At 45.5% G+C, this 13,150-nt stretch overlaps 1 protein-coding gene across 3 annotated transcripts in view; it reads right to left on the bottom strand.

Moving 5' to 3' along the window:
* TRIM67 (tripartite motif containing 67) overlaps nucleotides 1–12,644 on the bottom strand; it is a 39,064-nt gene extending 26,420 nt beyond the window's left edge. For all 3 annotated transcript variants that reach the window (XM_086877848.1, XM_023923861.2, XM_086877849.1), the window contains exons 1-4: nucleotides 11,657–12,644; nucleotides 6,385–6,480; nucleotides 2,400–2,522; nucleotides 1,067–1,177 (exon numbers count right to left, since the gene is read on the bottom strand). In XM_086877848.1, the coding sequence (XP_086733974.1) occupies nucleotides 1,067–1,177; nucleotides 2,400–2,522; nucleotides 6,385–6,480; nucleotides 11,657–12,565 (1,239 nt within the window). In that variant the 5' untranslated portion in view covers nucleotides 12,566–12,644. The remainder of the gene's footprint in view (nucleotides 1–1,066; nucleotides 1,178–2,399; nucleotides 2,523–6,384; nucleotides 6,481–11,656) is intronic.
* Between the last annotated feature and the right edge of the window lie 506 nt (nucleotides 12,645–13,150).

The following is a 13,150-nucleotide window of genomic DNA, read 5'->3' as shown; positions in this document are numbered from 1 at the left end:
AAAGTAAAGCATATATCTGGATAGCAAGTAGTCACAAAACCTAAAGGTTTTGTTTGTTCTATAGTGTCCAAACAACAGCCTGTTATAATCTGTGTAATCTTGAGATTAATCTACACCACACATTCCCCTCTCTTGCTTGAGACCAGACATGACAGTAACAATCAGTCTGGAGTCCTAATGGGTTTAGATTGGCTAATTCTCATCCTGTTTGTTCTCATCCTCTGCTCTGACAGACCCCTGACACTCATGCATGCATGTGTGCAGGTCATTTTGTTTGATGTACCTTTCTTTTTAGGCAATAAATAAGGCAATAAAACTATTAGGACAAAGTAAAATAATTAACAAACATATTAGAATCAATTAAGCAAAATAATTAATGGGAAAATAACACTGTTATGTTTTGTCTCATCAATAGACACTACCGGTGTATGCACCTAAGAAACAACAGCCTGAAAATTAAGGCAATTATTGCCTAGGCCATATTTTACAAAGAGAAGGTACCTGGAGCTGCCACAGATCTTGATGCAACAGTCTCAGTTAAGCAAAGCTACATGCAAGCCCCTTCAGACTACCACAGACAAGATTTCCTTACAGGAGAGGTGTTGAAAGGACTCTTTTACATGGGAAAGCAAAGGGGAGAAGCACAAGGGAGAGAAGTACTACTCTGCTGAGTTGCTGACGGCTCCAAATTAATCAGAGAGCTCTGTGGGGCCCTGTGTTGGGTTTCTCAGGTGAGAATAAAACATTCTGCAAAAAGCTATCATTAACTGCTTAGCATCTTTCAGCTCAGAAGGAAGGGCTGGCAAAAGGAAAGACATCAGGAGTTAGGGGAGTGGTGTGACCACTAACTCCCCACCCACCTCAGTCAGAATGCAGCTGTTAAAGCCATCTCTTTGCTGGGACACTCTTGCAGGCACCAGGCTCTCTGAGGTTTTAGACACTACTTACAGGAGTTAAGGTGAACCTGCCTTGGAGGTGGAAGGGGCTAATTAACAAAGCCACACATTTTTAGACTTAGCTTTAATGTATATTTTTTTTTCCTCCCAGAAATTAGGAAGAAAAATACCTGTAAAAACCCAGAGGGATCATTCTCTTTGATAACTTCTAGGCAGTATTCCATAAGCCCTGTTGACTGGCGTAGCTTCAGTGTACAGTGATTTATCTGGTCCCAAACAACCTGGAAAACAAACATCAGTACAGATCTATGACTGCCTCAGCTTGCAGTGAATTGTATAAAATTATTTCAGAAGAGACAAGGAATGGGAGAATGTGTTAAATCTATGCTTAATTTAGCTGCCATATGGCCATTGCCATATCTCCATCAGCTTCACTCACTTGCTCTGTATTGTAAATACTGATAATTAGCTTGGCAAAATGTTGTGCACAGGGAATCTCAATTTTCAGAGCAGATTAATTGCTCAAAGATTAGGCTTGCTTGGGGCAGAGAGGGAACAGAACATGTCTCTGCGTTTGCAGTGTTCACATTTTCAGTCACACTTTCACTAACATCTGAGCTTTCCAAAAGCCCCTCACTTTAGAGGAAAATTGCTGTAGTGGTTTCTCACAGATCATACCCTAATATTCTCTTCATTAAATCTGCTCTGCTTAAGAAGACATTGCTGGAATTAAGAAATAAAATACCTGCATTCCATTCTTACAAATTTTGTCCTTAATTCTGGTGCCACGTTACTGTGGACTAGGTCTAATAGCACTGTGTTCTGTAGGACAACTTGTGACAGCAACAAACTGCAGGGTTTGCTGTGCTGTCAACAGTATGTCCCAAGTGCTGGTTCTTGTTAAGCAAGCTGAATGCTGATCCCAGGTTGATTTTGTTAACTGATATGTTAGACAATCCACTTTGTTTTTTCTTTCTGTCTTAGATATTATTAATGCGAATGGCATTATAGTACCTCAAAATCACATAAAGATCAGCATTTAAAAAATGTGTCTATTTAAAAATTTCTTGACTGCCACTTCATTCAACTATTTTAGATTTCTTCTTGCCATCTCCTCTTACTACATTTCTTTAATAAATGTATTTCTGGAGGTGGCATACCTGAATTTAAACATTCAAGGAGATATCAAAATCACAACTGTTTACTTGGGCAGAAGGTCTCCCAAAATCCAAACCACATACAGGTTTCACTGATAAGCCCCTCTCAAAAGATAGCCCCAAACCATCAGATAAAGATTGATGTCCTGATTCAACAAACTGCTGAAGTATATCCATCATTCAATGTATGTAGGCACAGTTCCATTAAACTGCTGAACTGGAACCTGCTAAAGGACTTTAGAATTGGGTTACTAGGAGATTTCATGGTGTAAAGGGTTGGGGAACTTGACAGAACACCCCAGGTGTCTATCAGCAGCTGTGCTGAGCCGATGAGAGGAGTGCTCACCTTCAGCTTGTGCTCACGCTCCTTGGTGACCTTTGTGAGCAGTTTTGCCTTTTGCCGTGTTAACGCGTCAACCAAGGCATCGCACTGAGCCACAAGACAGGCTTCGTAATCCAACCCGTTCTCCTACAACAAGGAGAGAGTCACACCCGTCAAAGAAAGCCTAGTTTGCAGCTTAAGCTATTGCTCATACCTGCTTTTCTGTTCAGGAAAGATCTCCTTTCAAGACCCTCAGCATTGTTGTTGCCTTTCTGATTTCATTACAGCTGTACCAGTAATAGCTGCATGCTATAAAATGAAACAGTAAGATGCCACGCCACAAATGGTCTCATTCAAAACATGGATTTACTGGCACTTTCCGGACAACAGATGTAGTACAACATAATGGAAATGCTAAATGTAACATACACAGTGCATACATACATAAGAGGATTCTGCTCCAATCTGTTTTAATTATTCCACTGTAGCAACTTTGAAATCACTGGCTCTATACCACAGCAATTAGAACAGAATTATGGACCAGAATCTGGTCTACTGGCTTATTACGAGGAAATTAATGAGGTACAAAGCCCTAAGGTTTGTGTATTTGAGTACTTTTTTTAAAATAGCTAGCACTTGGCAGTGGAGCTGTGTACTTGATTAGCTTTTAAAAAATGAGGCAAATTTCTATTCACATTATGGTAAAATTCTTTGCTAGGCAGAAACCAGCATGAGGTATACAACACTGAGCCTTCAGAAGGGTCTGGGAACAATTCAGCATTACATAAATCCCTGGAATTGCTGCTGTAGTACCCATTCAAAGGAAGACTCTCCCTCACCTCCTCTGCTCACGAGACTAGGAGGAGAAAACTTTCAAGCTCCTCTTCCAAGGAGATGTTAAGGTGTGCTATCAGCTTTCCTCCAAAATACCCCAATTAAAAAAACAAACAAACAAACAAAATCATTAAATGTGAGAAGATTTAAAACATGTACTGAAGGACAAGCACCTCCTTGCTAAGCCATTGTACTCCCCATTAACTCATTACTACCCCTTAGTTCTTTTGCTTTTCTCTTATTTTCTGCTCATTTGCTTTGTCTTCTTTATTTTGAGTTCAAAGTTTTCAGCACTGTACTCCCTTCCCTCACTGTGACCCATGCATCTCGTTCTCCAGCTGATGGATGCAGGGTCAGTGTTCCCAGTGTTCCCCCACTGCAGCCCTAGACCTGTCAGCGAGATGTGGGCGAGGGTTTATCTGGTGGTGGGGAGACACCAGACGGCTCAGTTCCTGCTCACAGGTTTGTCTTAGACTCTTCCTGTTTGCATCTCTCCCTCCTCGGCTTGTATCACACGCAGCTCCCCCTTAAGCCCATTTCCATCCCGTTACTCTTGAAGTGCTGGCTTGTGCACAGAGCCTGAATCAGTCGGTGGCTGTAGTGCATCATTCCTCTCCTCATTTTCTGCTCACACATCAAATGGGGTGTTTGGCGGTATGCCTCCTTCAAGTGAGAAAGTATGAAATTGTTACAGCAGATGGGAAAATGGGAAAATCGGATCATGACAGCAACAAGGAGGAGCAAGAAAGCAACAGGAGCAATGAGGAACAGGCAGAATCTGAAAAGAAAAGACCAAGAGATATAAAAGTGACCTCAGAGGAGAGAAAGGCAGGAAAAAAGAGGGGGAAAACAACAGATCTGCAAAGCAGGGAAAAGTCGATTATGAATTTGCAAACTGCCCCAGGTAAGATAAAAGCCCAGTTTGTGGTAGCTGTGTAAAACTCAGAGAGGAGATAAAGGGTGTAGATGGCTGTCTGGTCTGCAGTGCATTGAGACAGGATAATAAAATGTACATATTGCTTGCTCCTTTGTGTAAAAGTATTACTAAAATACATTTTTGCTGAGGGGTAAATGTCCATATGAGAGTTGGCAACCATCAGGAAGATTTCTACTGTAAATAACCTGCTCTGAGATATGTGTGTCTGGCTATAAACCTATGCACAAAGGCTACATCTGCTCCCCCACAAAATAACAGTACAAGAACGGGTTTTTGTCCTAATGTCAAAAGGCACAGATGGGTTCATGACACATCTAAACCCTTTCCCCTTGAAGAGCGTGGCTGTACCAAAGCCGACCCAGGAGCATTCCCTGGTCTGCACAATCATCAAAGGCTGCTCGAACATCACACAAGAAGAGTACAATATGTCACGGGAGAAAACCATTCCAGGGAGCTCCTTAAGGATTAAAGTGTGTGGGTGATCATCTTGGAGCCATGCCCCAGCCTTGTTTTACTTAAGAATACAACGTGCAGCTGATTAATCCTGCTGGTTTGGTTTGCTGAAATTTGGTGTTTCACTCGGGCTCAGGATGAAGACTGGCTCAGCACGTGAGGATCAGCTTTGTGCCCAGACTTAGCTAAATGTTAGAGGGTACTGCTGGATATAATTTCCTCTTCTGAGCTCTCCTCTAGCATTTTAAGCAATAAGCAGCATCAAATAAATGGCTTGGTCTTTTGATCCAACTGTAGTAGCTCCCTTATGCAGAGCAATTTGGCAGTGATTTTATTGAAACACATTAAAGGATTTTACAGCATAGTCATAAATAGTCATAATAGGCCACTTCTAGGTTTCAGGAGGGAAAAACACATTTGTAATGGAGCTAGATGACTCAAGAAAGATTGGTGATAGACTATTGTTTTGGATGAGTTATCCCATCCTAAAATGGCTGTTCACACCTACAGGAAGAAGTGCTCTCTAGAGGTGCCTGTCTTTTCTCTTTGGATGGTAAAAAAAGTCTAAATGAGTAGACTAGCTGAGCTACATAACTGCTAAATGGGTAAGTCAGCTGAGAGAAACCTCACACTACAGCCAAAACACAGCACAGTACATGTGCCAGTCAGTGGCTTTGCATTGGTTTCTTTCAGTTAAATGTCCTTTAATTTTACCAGTTCCTCATTTTGGTGCTCCCTTCCCCACACAGCCATGGAAGACTGTGAGAGTGGGTAGTTAGGCTGCCCTGAGGCAACCCAACAACTTTGGCAGCTCCTGTGCTATAAATTCATCCTCTTGGGTTTTCAGCAGCACACTTTAATGATTAAATTATAAACTTCTTGAACTTCTGCTTTGGTTTTCTGTTACAAACAAGAGGAGGACTTGTTGATGAAAGATGAGCAAGCAGCAGAGCGGGCTACTGAAGAGCAGATGAAGCATATCCCATCACTGCAGAGCATTGCTGCAGCAGAAAATAAGTGTCCCCTCCTGGACAATGCGCAGCTCAAACTAGAGTGGCACATTTCCAGGTACAATCTGCAGGGTGAGAAGGACCTTGAGGATCATCTGACCTCCAGCACTGATGAGTCTAAATTGGATTGAAATTAAGGCTTGTTTCATTTTGGGTTTGTGCCCTCAATTACTGCACTCACTATGAGCCCTTTTTCTGACTATTAAATCTGGACAATTACAGGCATGAAAATAACTTATGCTCCAATAAACGACACATTGATTTAGCAGCAATTACTCCTTTTTTTTTTTTTTTTTAGTAGAATATTCCTGTATATTTGAGTGTATATAAGACATTCCCACAAGTACCCTATTAGGCAGGTTGACAGGATTTTTTGCAGAAATTAGTGCATTTTTAGGAAATGCAAGATGAAAAGCTAGCAGTAAATTTTGAATGTGTTAAAATGAGAATTTATCCTAAGTGCAGAATTCAAGCAATTGCAGTCAGGGAGGAGCCTAGAAGCATGACTAATGGATTCAATCAAACACTAATCAGCACAGCTCAGATGTCCAGTATTGAGTATCAGCTTCTTGCAACAAACAGCAAACAATCTAGAAGCTAAGAGGGGCTCGCAGGCATTATTTGATGAATAATTTTACCTAGCAAATCCATTCAAGAAAGGTCAGATGATTCCAGGAAAGATGAGAATAGCACAGGAGATAAAGTCATTAAATAAATTATTCACTCAGTTCTATTGATTACTGTATTATCAAAACAGATAATATTCTACAGTTACCTGGATCTGCTGCAATAAATTTTTCAGCTGAACCAAAAATTCTTTAGCTTCCTTTGCTTTATCTGAAACACCATTTAAAGCCTGAGACAGCTGTGCCTGCAAGTGAGAAAAAAAGAAGAGAAAAAAGAAAAAGTTAGTGATAAAATGCAAATGCTTTTCTTGGTAATCCTCATATTTGATGATTAATAATGTGCTAAAAGGCTTACATGTATTTCTAATTCCACAAAGTGTTTGTGCTAGAAAAGAATAGTTAAGAAAGATTTTTACTGTAATCAGATTTAATGAGGGTGAAATATGCATGTGGGGGCAGTCAAGTATTGTGTCTGCACGTTCCACTTTATTGCAGCAACTTGGTAAGTCAAAACACCTCTTTGTAAGACAGCTACCCACATGTATAAGGAGGTAGTAGTCTTACACAGTAGCATCTGTCATGCTGAAAAATCCCCAAGTGCTTTCCAAAATGACACTTCTTCTTCATCCAAGTCTGAAATATTTTTAAGTGTGGTGGAACCTACCAAACCTGAGATGCTCTAGGACTTTAGAGACAAATCTGCCTTCTCAGACTTCACAGTAATGTCCCTTTGGGGCTCCAGTTTCCCATGCTCCAACTCAACAAATGGGTGAATGTTTCTGCAAAAGTTAGAAAAAACCCTTCCTCTAACTTTTGATCAATAAGGCACATAGAATATGCCTTTTTTAAGTCCACACTCTACGCCTAACCTTCCCTTTCCCCAGCTAACACCTGAGATCTCCAAGCTGAACCAGAAGCTTGTCGGTGAACTTCGAGGACAGGAAGGAAACGGTGGTTTTGCTCCTGGCAGACCCAGTGGTGTATTCTGGGGCTCCCAGTGCCCTGAGCTGGAGGACCACGGCTGTGAGAATGGTTAACTCCCAGTCAACCCCAAGTCTGGAGATGGATCCCTGTAAGTCTGCAAGTCCCAATAGGATTCACTAAGTGTACTCAAAGAGCTGGCTGATGTCATTGTGAGGTTCTGCACGTGGGATGGAGCAACCCTGGACATACTTAAGACTGGGGAACAAGAGGCTGGAAAGTGGCCCCTTGAAAGCACATTAGTGCTAAATTCTAAATGAGGATGTGCTTTACAAAACTCATTCATAGCAAATGTAAAGGGAAGACACATTACCGTGTCTATTTCTCAACATTTGAATCTTTGCTATTTTCCTACACGAACTCTTGCAAATGCAGAAAAACCTGAAATGATGATGTTTGATATTAACACAATAATGTGAGACCACAGAAGCAAACTCCAGGTCCATAAAAGAGTGTTTTCTGCCGGATCAGACAATCAGGACTTGAGCTCAGCTCTGCATAGGCTGATCATGTTTGCTAAAGTTTGAAGCCCATCTTTTTCAATCACACTTTATGCTCCACTCACAGAGCACATCTGAGCCTTTGATTTGTCAAGATGACACAGAACAAGGTGTAAGAAGCACATGACAAAGCAGCTGGGGTGTAAGCAAGAAAGAAATAGGTGGCAGAAGCATTACAGTCTCTGTCATTGACTGTCCTGACCAAATTGTCCCAGGGAGGCAAGGGTTCCTTTTTCTCAAATCAAAACTCATTGGTTGGTCTTGACAAAAGTAAAACTTCCACTTTCTCAACATCTGCCCCAGCTCTCAAATCATCTCGAAGTGCATTTCACCAGATCAGAAGAGACAAAAGCAGTATGTGGGCACCAGAACAGCTGTAGAAAACCACCACAGACAAATTGTAAGCAGCATATATACCAGTGGCAATCAGCACAGCCACTCCTGGCTCCTGGCACACTCCCATCACAGAGAGCTGAAACAGAAACTCAGCCATGTCACTGTCTAAAGGGCTCAAGCAAATTGATCTGTTCATTAAAACCCGTGGCTGCATTAACTCAACTGCACCATGAAGCTGAATAGAAGACCAGATTCCCACTTGTGAAACCCACTTAGAGATAATAGCTTTGTTTTTCCAAGCATCTGTGAAAGATACCTTACAAATCAGAGGAATTTAGTCATGCACTTCTCATTAGAATCAAGTGGAGCTACATGACTCAGTAAACCAACCAAGCCATACAAAATGCCCTGTACACCCACAGTGATCTTTCATACCCCAGAAATATTTATTGTAAGCCGAACTGAGATGTAACAAGCTCCCTTGACTGGGACAATTAATAACTCCTGAAAAATGGTATTCCACCTGGTGTTATCTTTATTTTAAAACCTGGTCTCTGAACCAATAATGTGAGGGCTGGAGATGGCTACCAAGTTTCTATTTCTGTCAGTTACAGGAACACTGAAATCACAAGGGTAAGTAATTAAACCTAGATGGGCAGGGAAGACCTCTGATTTCAGAAAATGAACCAGATAATGGCCATGTCCTTTTTCAACCAAACAGCTCATGCTCATTTAGCTTGCCTTCCCTCCATCTCTCTTTAGCAGGACTATTGATTAGATAAGCTTGTCCTGGTGTTGAATTCTCATAAAGCTGACACATTTTTGGAAACACAAGTCTTTAGGTCAGGAAATAAAAGTAGGCATGCGCTTGCCCTTCATACCCACCCAGCTGTGGATGTTTTCAGCATCTTGGTGCATACCAATAGTTAATCCTTTAGAATGGGCAGAGCTGGAACGTGACCCACATCTTTCCTCATATTCATAGTCCTACCTAAATGTGATTACAGTACCACTGTACTTGCAAAGAAGACACGAAAGGATTAAACTTCAACAGGACTAAGAGTTTTTCTTAATGACCTTGAACTGCTGGTCCAGATGCACTTTTTAGGTAAGCGAATATAATGAAGTCCAGCTAAAGCAGGGGATTTTCACAGATTTGTGCCATTGGAGCCTTGTTACTTTACACCAATTTTACTTTCTCTGTAGGAGAAGCTACACACAGCAGTGCAATGGGGAACCTGCATCACTGGCCAAGCAGTCCAGCATAGCTTTGGTGTCAGCAGTACAGCTGCTGTACTTACCCCCGTAAGTGCACATTTCTTTACGTGGTCTGCAGCACTGCCTGGACAAGGCTATACACTCTGTAATTTGCCACTAGGTCACTGTGTAAAGCCCAGACAAAGGAGGAGCCAAACAAAGGGCTAACACAAGGAAGGCTTCTTGGTCTAAGAACAAGCCTTTCAGCTGCTTCTACCAGCTATGCCTGGAGCATCTGGAGAGAACTCATAAACCTTAAATCATGTTTGGCACACCAGTCAAGGTAAATAATTTATGGTTTGGCCAAAGTAACTGCAGGTAATAAACTTGTAGAAATTGCTGTATCAGAGAAGTATTTCTAAGCAGAAGTATGTAATTCCATAACAATTTATCTGAATGAATGTGAGCTGATGATTTAGGCTGCCTGGCTATACAGTTCCATTATATTTATTTTGTGCCAAGCACATTTTTCTGGAAAATATAATATTCACAAGAGCATAATTTCAGAGTCCCCAATTACTTAATTTTGAGTGTTCCTTTTTGCTAGAATTTTGACATTGATTGAATACCCAAATTGAGAGAGAAGTCATGTTCTGTGATACATCAGTCACAGAAAAAAAAATGCAGTAAAAATACAAGCCAAAAGGATTTTTTTCAATATTTGACAGTAGGAAAAAAGAGAAAATTACTGATCCTGGACTTTGATTACAGTGAACTGTAATGTTCCAAATAGCTTCAAACAGTTTTAACTCAAGGTAGACCATAATACATCACAAGCTCATCTCTCATGCTCTCCAAAACATCAGCCACATTTGAACTGTGAACTCAGACCCTGCTCATCAAAACAATTCTGCTCAGAAGTGGATTCTGACACTGGGATATGGACAGCAGCTGCAGATGTTTAATCTGCTGCTTCAGGGCCAAGAGAGTTTCTCTGCACAAACACTCATCTTAGGGAGTAATGATGGCTGAGCTGCTGGCAGAACATTCAAACTGAAACACCTCCAGAAGTTTGTCTTTCTTCTTGGATGGATAAACAGTGCAGATCACCCCAAGGGGCAACTTCTTTGGATCTTACAATAGAAAGTCAATTTTTTGCCTTGCCAAATACCTCAGCCTATCTTGTGCTCAACCACTCCATGGGTGATGACACCAGTCTTGATTTTGACCTTTCCTGCAGTATCTGAATGGATCTCTCTGCGCTTTCTTTGCTGCTAAATGCAACCAGAGAGTAAAAAGAAGGGAATCCTGTGGCCAGCTGAGCTGGTCAAGTGCTCTTTGCACAGCTGTGGGAGAAGTCCTTTATCCCCAGTACAGCAGGAAGCTCCAAAGGATTGTCCTCAGCTCTCAGGAGCTGAAATCCCCTCTGTACGTTCATATGTATTAACTAATCATTTTTCCAGGGTACACCACTCTCAGCAAGAAAGAACTAACTTCATACACGTTTTCAACTTCTAAGGCCACGTCTTGCTCTTTATTCACATGGTTGCTAAGCCTTATTTTTAGCAAGGAAAGCATGACCAAGTGACCCACCAGCTCCACCGGACCTCACTAAACTCCTGTGTAGCAAGCAAAAGGCTCTGACCTCTCCACAAAGGAATCCAGGGAGGGGTAGGCAGCATCACTTGCAGGGAAGCATGAATCACACTGTGATAATATGTGAATCAGAAAAAGCTTGCCTCTAGTCCCCGTCTACAACTCCTAATTTATCTTGGTGTCATGAAAGTCCCTCCAGCCATCCAGCTTCTTTGGGAATGGAGTGGGAGGAGACCTCATTAAGGCCCAGGAGAACACTCAGTGTCCACGATCATCTGTACCATGCTTTCTTGTCTAAAATATTTGGGTGGCTGTGAGCCACTCTCCCTCATTGGCATACGGTTGTGGCAGCTTGCACTGAGTCCTGGATGAAAGGTAGATGGTGAAAAGAAGGGACAACCACCCAGTCTCCTCACAGGTACCTGCTGCCACTGCCAGAGCATGTTTGAGAACAGGATGACCAAGGACCCTGTGGAAGGCATACAAGTTAGTCAGATGGACTTGATAATTCCAGCTATCCGCCTGAGACCTGAATGAATTTCACTGGACAGGGTGAGGCCAACATGAGAGGGAGTCTGGGTTTTCCAACCCTGAGCAGAGGCTGCAGGGTCACCGGGAAGTCGGGAAGGGCCAAAAACCTAAGAGCACCATTCCAGAAGGAGAAAAGTCTGAGGGGACGATGGACACGAAGAGACTCATGTCCCACAAACCGCAACCCGCCATTGGGGCATTGGGGTCAACAAACCCCAGCGCTGAGCATCAGCCCAGCTCTGGGCATCACCCCAGCTCCCAGCCGGCTGTGGGGACTCACCTTGTGCTGCTTCCACATGGCTCCCAGAGCCTTCACGTCGTGCTTGCTGTGCTTGCCCTCCTCCAAGCACTGGTAGCAGACGGGGCTGCGGCAGCTCACGCAGTACATGCTGTAGTTCTCCAGGTCGTGCTCGGCGCACGTCGGCAGCTTGCGGCCGCCGCCCGCCCCCTTCCCTCCGCCGCCGTCCCCGCCGCCGCCGGGGGCTCCCGGGTGTGCGGGCGGCGGGGCCAGGCGGTGCTTGGCGAAGGGCCCGCGGGCCGGGTGGCAGCGGAGCTGGCATGCGGAGCAGTACAGCACCTCGCACTGCTCGCACAGCACGGCGGCCGGCTCGGGCGGGCTGCGGTCGCACAGCTGGCACTTGGCGGCGGCGGCGGCGGCGGCGCGGCCCTGCTGGTAGCGCTGCACGATGGCCTCCAGCAGCCGGTTGCGCTGGAAGCCGCGGAGCCCGCGCTGGTCCAGGGACGCGCTCCGGTGGCACTGCGGGCAGGTGAGGGAGGAGCTGGCGGGGCCGGCGCCCCGCGGAGCCGCCGCCGCCCCCGGGGGCGCGGGCACCAGCGGCAGCACCCGCACGCCATTGGGGGACTTGAGGCTGGGGGTGTAGGAGCCGTAGCCGCTGTCGGTCTCGCTGTGCAGGCTCAGCTTGTCCGCGTGGTCCCCGCCGCCGCCGCCCGCCGCGCTCTCCGAGTCCAGGCAGGCGGCGGAGCCCGCGGCCGCTCCCGGCCCCGCTCCCGGCGCGGGGGGCGGCGCGGGGCCCCGAGAGTGGAGCAGGGGCGGCAGGTGCTGCTCGCTCTCCGGGGTCTGCACGGCGATGGTGCGGGCGCAGGGCAGGCAGACATTGTGCGAGCAGGGCAGGATGATGGGCTCCCGGAACAGCGAGCCGCACACCGGGCACTTCAGCTCCTCTTCCATGGCCGCGGCGCGGCTTTGTGCGCGGGATCCTCAGGCGGGCGGCGCGGGGTCGCCGCCGGCTCCCCCCATCCCCCGCGGCGCCCCCTCCGCCGCCTCCCTCCGCTCCGGGCGCCGGGGCGAGGCCGGGAGGGCTCCGGGCGCCGCCGCCGCCCCGCGCGGTTCAGCACCCGCCGCGGACAGACAGCTCCGCACGGCCGGCCCTGGCTGCTCGGGGCCGGGGAAAGGCTGCCCGGCGGCCGCGGCGCGGGCAGGGAGCGCGGTGGGACTGTTTTAACGTTGGTGGCATAGAGTAATAATATATGGGGAAGGGAGGCGGGGGGCGGAGGCAGGGCAGGAGTAGGAAGGGGCGGGAAGAGCCCTTTCCAGCAAATAAAGTGGTCGCTCTCTCTACGGCTGGGAAAGGCTAAAACATTTTTTAAAGGATCTCTACACAGAGATGTCTTCATATCTTTAAATAAAGCCATTGTTTGGGTAGCAAATTGAACGCAGGAGGGGGTTTGGCTATCTCTAGTAGCCCTCTCTGCCGTCCCCGAATCCAAGGAGGATGCTCACCAACAAACTGAGGTCGTGCCTCTCCTTCACACG

Source organism: Cyanistes caeruleus, chromosome 2 (genome assembly GCF_971803275.1).
Source record: "Cyanistes caeruleus chromosome 2, bCyaCae1.hap1.1, whole genome shotgun sequence".
Lineage (NCBI taxonomy): Eukaryota > Metazoa > Chordata > Aves > Passeriformes > Paridae > Cyanistes > Cyanistes caeruleus.
Note: the sequence above shows the minus strand (reverse complement) of the source record. Positions and strands in the feature narration are given on the sequence as shown.